This window comes from Mastomys coucha, unplaced genomic scaffold, assembly GCF_008632895.1.
Source record: "Mastomys coucha isolate ucsf_1 unplaced genomic scaffold, UCSF_Mcou_1 pScaffold4, whole genome shotgun sequence".
In the NCBI taxonomy this organism is placed as follows: domain Eukaryota; kingdom Metazoa; phylum Chordata; class Mammalia; order Rodentia; family Muridae; genus Mastomys; species Mastomys coucha.
In genome coordinates, this window is record NW_022196910.1 from 17416866 (window position 1) to 17423099 (window position 6234).

At 44.3% G+C, this 6234-nt stretch overlaps 1 protein-coding gene across 7 annotated transcripts in view; it reads left to right on the forward strand.

Annotated features, from left to right (window-relative positions):
* The first annotated feature begins 1691 nt into the window (after positions 1–1691).
* Positions 1692–6234, forward strand: part of Anks1b (ankyrin repeat and sterile alpha motif domain containing 1B) — a 1082674-nt gene continuing 1078131 nt past the window's right edge. For all 7 annotated transcript variants that reach the window (XM_031349133.1, XM_031349134.1, XM_031349137.1 and 4 more), the window contains exon 1: positions 1692–2488. In XM_031349133.1, the coding sequence (XP_031204993.1) occupies positions 2355–2488 (134 nt within the window). In that variant the 5' untranslated portion in view covers positions 1692–2354. The remainder of the gene's footprint in view (positions 2489–6234) is intronic.

Here is a 6234-nt window from a genome sequence, read left to right on the forward strand (position 1 = left end):
TCATATTCTACAGAAATGTTGTTGAATGTTGAGTGTTGAAACAAAAATACAGAAAGCATTTAGTACATATGGCTTCTGGCATGTGGTAACTGCTCATCAAATGTGTGTAAGAATGAACTTCTGTGTAATTTGCTATTCAATGGGGGGGTGAGATTGGGATCTGAATTAAGCCAATTCTAGGATCCAGCTGTTTCCATTATTATTGATTTATTTTAAATATTTATTTCTAATTGTGTGTGTATGTGGGTGTGTATGTGTATGTGGGTATGTGTACATGAGTGTAGGGCCTGTGGAGGCCAGATGATCTGGGTTCCCTACAGCTGGAGTTACACAAAGTTGTCAGCTACTTGATATGGGTGCTAGGAACTGAACTGGTTCTCTGCAAGAGCAGGAAATATTAACTGTAGAGCTATCTCTCCCACTCTTTCTCTCTTCCTTCCTTCCTTCCTTCCTTCCTTTCTTTCTTTCTTTCTTTCTTTCTTTCTTCCTTTCTTTCATGGAAGCACACAGGTGTGTGTGTGTGTGTGTGTATGTGTGTGTGTGTGTGTATGGAAGCCATAGGACAACTGGTGGGAGTGATTTCTCTCCTTTTACTATGAGGACTGGGGAGACTGAATGCAGGTCCTCAGGCTGGGCATAAGCACTTTGACCTGCTGAGCCGTCATACTAGCTCCCTGGTCCAGTTTGTCAGCCAGTGACTGTGTGGCATCTTGTCCCTTTCTGGATCTCTCCTTTAGTTCTAAAGTAATATGTAGTAATTGGGTTGTTGTAAGCAAAACGACAGTTACATCTTTTCCTATCAACTGACCACAGGCTGTCACAGGAAGTTTCAAAAGAAAATAAGTATGCGTTGTCTGCCACGAACAAGGAAAACATCCAACAAAATCAAGGCAGCCATACACAATGAACTGCTGATGATATATGCAAATTAAAGCAGCTCTCTCATCCATGCCCATTTATATTTTTCCTAGGGTGGATGTGGAAGAATTTCCAATGAGAACCCTTTTTCTGGTATTTGCACAAGTCAGCAGCTCTCCAAAGCCCAAGTAAAATTCAGGCTGATTAAAGACCCTAAAAAACCTGCAAAAGTCACAAGGCATTCAGTGGTTCAGAAACTAGGATAAAACAAACCTCTTCAGCCTCTTCCAAGGACGGACTCAGACTTTCACCAGAGGAGGTAAAGCAAGAGGATGAAATATCCTTCAAGTCCTCCGGACTGGGACAGAAACAACAGCAAAAGCGCCTCTTTCCAGCATCAGATTCTCCATCACCTCCTAGCGGAAGATTTTCCCCAAGTCTAGTTTACTGACTCTGGGCTCCAGGCAGAGAAGGCGCCTCACCAGCTAGCGGGGTGATCTCCAGTACTCACACAGTTAAACCTCTTCAGAGGAGACGGGAGAAGTGAGCAGAAGCGGTGTGTGTGTGTATGTGTGTGGGGGGGGAGGAGTTGGGGGGGAGAGAGAAGAGAGGAGGGAGAGGGAGAAAAGAGCTTGGAAGGAGGGAGGAGAGAGGAGGGAGGAAAGAGGAGGGAGCAAGGAGGGCCCCGCCCACTGGCACAGAGCTGCACTACCCCCCTCCTCTGACCCCCCCCTCCGCTGCCCGCCCCACGGCCGGCCCGGGGCCGCACCTGCCGCGCGCACACGCCCCCCGCGGGCCGAGCCTCGGAGCTGCTGCCGCCGCCCTCCTCACGCACCCGCCGCGGCTCGCCCGCACAGCCCAGCCTCAGCGCGGGCCGCAGCCACCCTAGACGCGGGCCCCGGCCCTTGTAAGCGCCGAGCCCGCCCGGCGCGGAACCCAGGCGGGTCCAGGCTGGGCGCTTGTACGCACGGGCCGCCGCCGCCGCTGTGGTTCGATACCCTCTAGCACCGGGGAGGACGCGCTGGACTCGCTCCTCATCAGCCTCAGTGCTTGGTGTGCTCCCCAGTGCCGGAGCATCCAGAATCCTGTCAGCGCCGGAGCATCCTGCTCAGGGCTCGGTGTTCTCTGCGCTCAGCATCCTCCTCGGAGCTCAGCATCCTCCTTCCGTTCCTCGGCAGCGCCCGGGCCCGGTCCCCACCCGCTCGCACCCCACCCGCGGGAAGGAGGCCTCGGGAATGCAGGGGAGTGGCTGTGGGGGCGCGTCGCCGCTTGGCCAGCCCCTCTGCCCAAACACGGGCTGCTCCCCATTGTAGAAGCTGCGCCGAGAGAAGGAGGACGGGAGTGCTGCTCCCTGCGCGGGGCTGCAGGAAATCTCAGCGTGCTGAAGCCCGGGCATCCTTTTAGGGTGGGGCGGGGAGGGCCCTGGCTTTTGGGGAGTGGACCTGGAGGAGGACTGGAGCAGGGAAAGGACTCTGTAGCGGACTCGGTGAGAGACTATGGGGAAGGACCAGGAGCTGCTGGAAGCTGCTCGTACTGGCAATGTGGCTCTGGTGGAGAAACTCCTATCTGGTAGGAAAGGAGGAATCCTGGGCGGTGGATCCGGACCTCTGCCCCTGTCTAATCTGCTAAGGTAAGAACTGGCACCCACTGCGGGCGCGGGGTGGTGGTGGTGTTATGTACACCCCTGGTTAGCATTGTGATGGGTACGTTCTCTCCTCGGGGTATTGCACCTGGAGGTGTCAACGATTCATTCTTAAATTAGGCAGGAAAACAGACCGTGTGTGTGAAGGAGGCTAGAGCCCCCCAGTCAGACTGAGGCTGTAGACTCTTTGAGTAATTTTAAAATAGCTTTTCCATCAATGCGTCAACCAGCTACTTTTCTCTAAGCCGTGGTGCAGAACTTGTACATGTACTGGTGTTGCTAGAAGGAAGTCGGCATGCCTGTTACTGTTTGTGTTTGCAGCGGTGAAAGCCTACCCCCTACGATTTGGCTATTTAAATGAGAAGCTGTTGGATGCTTGCAGGTATCCTGCGAAAGCCACAGCCTCCCTGGATTTCTGTTACCTTCTCGTGAAGAAGGCATCAGCAGTGGGCTATGACCCCACAAAAACAAAGCCAGTGAACCTTCTGAGATGTCAATCAGGAGTGTGTAAAAGTGTAAAACTTGATGAGGCAGGTTAGGCAGCTTTAGCCAGTAGTTTCAGTTTCCCAGACACAGCTGAGGGAAATCGTCCCGCTTGGGAAAGTGTTTGTGGAATACATCAGAGGCCTTTTAATATTAACGTGTTGCAGGTGAGATGAATATTGCTCAAAGGTTCTTTCTAAGGTGACATTAAAAAAAAAAGTCAAGGTCTTTATTCACCACACATAAGCTAGAGAGAGCGGGCTTTATCTGCGTGTTTGAGAAACTATTAAAAGTTGAATTGAACAAATGAAATCTCTTAGGAGGCAGGAAGCCTGAAGAGCACTCTAAATGAAATTCAAAGAAAGCTCTTTAGTTCTCAAGTCGCGATTGTTCAGTTTGTCCTATTTTTGGACGCATCTATCACCATACATATCTCTATCTTTAAAAATCTATTAGGCAACTTAACGATACTTGTAAAAAATAATTAAAAGCTGGAGTTATTTTCTTGCTTAAAAGTACTCTGTACTACTTTTTATAAAAAATACAAATAATTACATTTATTTGGTGTGTGTGTGTATGTGTGTGTGTGTGCGCGCGCGCGTGCGTGCGTGCGCGCGCGCTGTGCATGCTATCTTATTCAGAAAGCAGAGGACAACTTGTGAGAGTCTGTTTTCTTCCTCTATCATGTGTATTCAGGAAGTGGTACTGGAGTTCTCAAGTTTGAGAGCAAGCAAGCATCTTTATCCACCTAACTAGTGGTTCACAACCTTCCCAAGACTGTGACCTTTTAATACAGTCACTCATGTTGTGGTGACTCCCAACCACAAAATTATATTTGCTGCTACTTTATAACTGTCATTTTGCTACTGTTATGAATTGCAGGGTAAATATCTGTTTTCTGGTAGTCTTAGGCGACCCCTATGAAAGGGTCCTTTGATGCTCAAAGAGATTGCAAGCCCTGGGGTCAGAACTGCTGCTTTGACCTCTTGTGCTGATGTCCTTAAGTGATACAAACTTTTGCATGAAAATATTGTATGTACACAGGTTCTCATAGGTTGTAGTCAGATGGTGCAATTAATTACAATACTGTCTCTAGGGGAAAGAAAAAGGTTATATTACACAGTGAAATCAACATACCTGAAAAACAGTGAGATTTAAAGAGATGGTGTACTATTATATATACTTGGTGACAGTGACACTATTGGAATGATATTTCATTGCAGAATAGTAATTATGTATAAAAGCTCCACCCCCAGTGGATCTTAGACTTAGAAAACATAACAATTCTGTGTGTCCTCTTCGTTTCCAAGCACAAGTAGATAATATACATATTTTAGACTACAGTTTTGATATTTACCTCTAGATACTTTATCACAATTTTAAGTTATAAGTGAACTAGGTGTATTTGCAAAAGTATCAATGAGCTAATTATAAAAATGATTCTGGATGTATGCTAAAACAAGTTCCTCAAAGATTAAAGATTAATTTTAATTTTAATTTTAATTTTTGGAAAGTAGAGAATCATTAGCAATGAGAGGTTTAGTTAATTTCATTGACATGAATTGAGACAAATGGTATTTTTTTGGATAGGCCTTTCTCAGTTGTGTTATTTTTGAAACAGAAGTAGTTGACAAGTTTCAGGGTTCAAACACCAAGTACTTAATGTCAGTAAATACTTAAGCCATGAAAACATGGCCACAGTGTCCATCTGGAATGAGTCTTCTTTACTACGGGCTTTCGTGGGTGGCCTGGTAGTTCTACAGGAGCAGGTATGGAAAATGATGTATGTATTCATGAGGGCAGTTTGAACCAGCTGATTCACCAGCTCAAACTGCTGCAAAAATCACAAATATCACTAGTACCTTTCAGACTTGTATTTACTTATCTCATGCAGACTTAACCACTGTAACATGTCTTGTAAGAAAATAGGGGCTGAAATTGTATTCGGGCCATCTTTCGAATAAAGTGTTTCTAAGTAGACACATTTTATGTGGTTATCACCTTATTTCATTAATGACTACCATCAGAAACTTACAGGGTAATGGAATACAGGTGTGCTCTTCTCCAGCACACAGAATGGCACTTGGAAACATTTTAATATTTTGGAGTGAATTGTGGAATAGGTTAGTCAGTCTCTTCTACTTGCTTTATTACGTGTGTGGTATACTAATGGTATCAGACTCTGGGGTAGATGCTTGTGTGTCTCATCCAGAGGCCAATACTCATTTCACAGATGAAAGACTAAAGTATCCAAGGCCGCTTAATTAGTAATGCTAAGGATTTGAAACCCAGAGACTAAAATTTGCTTTACTGAATCTTTAGTCATAGTCTAGAATTTATTTTGTCTTCAAAGTTTAAGGTCAATTCGGACAGTACAATCTGAATTTTTTTTTTTTTAGCTGTAAATAATAATTACACTTAAAGTCATTTTGCCAAGAAAATCTATATTCCTTGACTGTTTGGTTGGGACCTAATTAGATAAAACGTGCGGAAGATACTTTCTATTTACTTGTGATGTACAACACCAGCTGTGGTTATGTCACGAAGTTTTACTTGAGTGACATTGCAGTTTTTAGTGGTGGGGATAAGAATGCCCTTAAATTACTTCCGAAAGCCACACTCACTGTGAAATATTGCGAGGTGGAAGTAGAAATCTATTCTTATGTTTTTTTTTTTTTTTTGGTGAGGATTAAATGATATAAAAAGTAATGAAAGAAGAACATTGAGTGCATAGGTATTCATTGTTAGAGTTAGGGTCCTCAGTAGCTCTAAAGCACACGAGACACTGTGAGACTTGATTGATTGATTTATTTAATTTATTTTTTTATTCTTCAATCTTTTTTTTTTTTAAAGCTATGGTTTTTTTTGAGAGACAGAGCCAAAGTCACACAGCTGATCTCTCTCTCTCTCTCTCTCTCTCTCTCTCTCTCTCTTTCTCTCTCTCTCTTTTAAGGATTTATTTATTTATTTTATATATATATATATTAAGGATTTATTTATTTATTATATATATATATATATATATATATATATATATATATATATATATGAGTACACCGTAACAGTACAGATGGTTATGAGCCTTCATGTGGTTGTTGGGAATCGAATTTTATGACCTCTGCTCACTCCAGTCAACCCCGCTCTGGCCCAAAGATCTCTTTATTATCATAAGGAAGGATGCTATAGCTGACTTCAGATGCACCAGAAGAGGGCGTCAGAACTCATTACAGGTGGTTGTGAGCCACCATGTG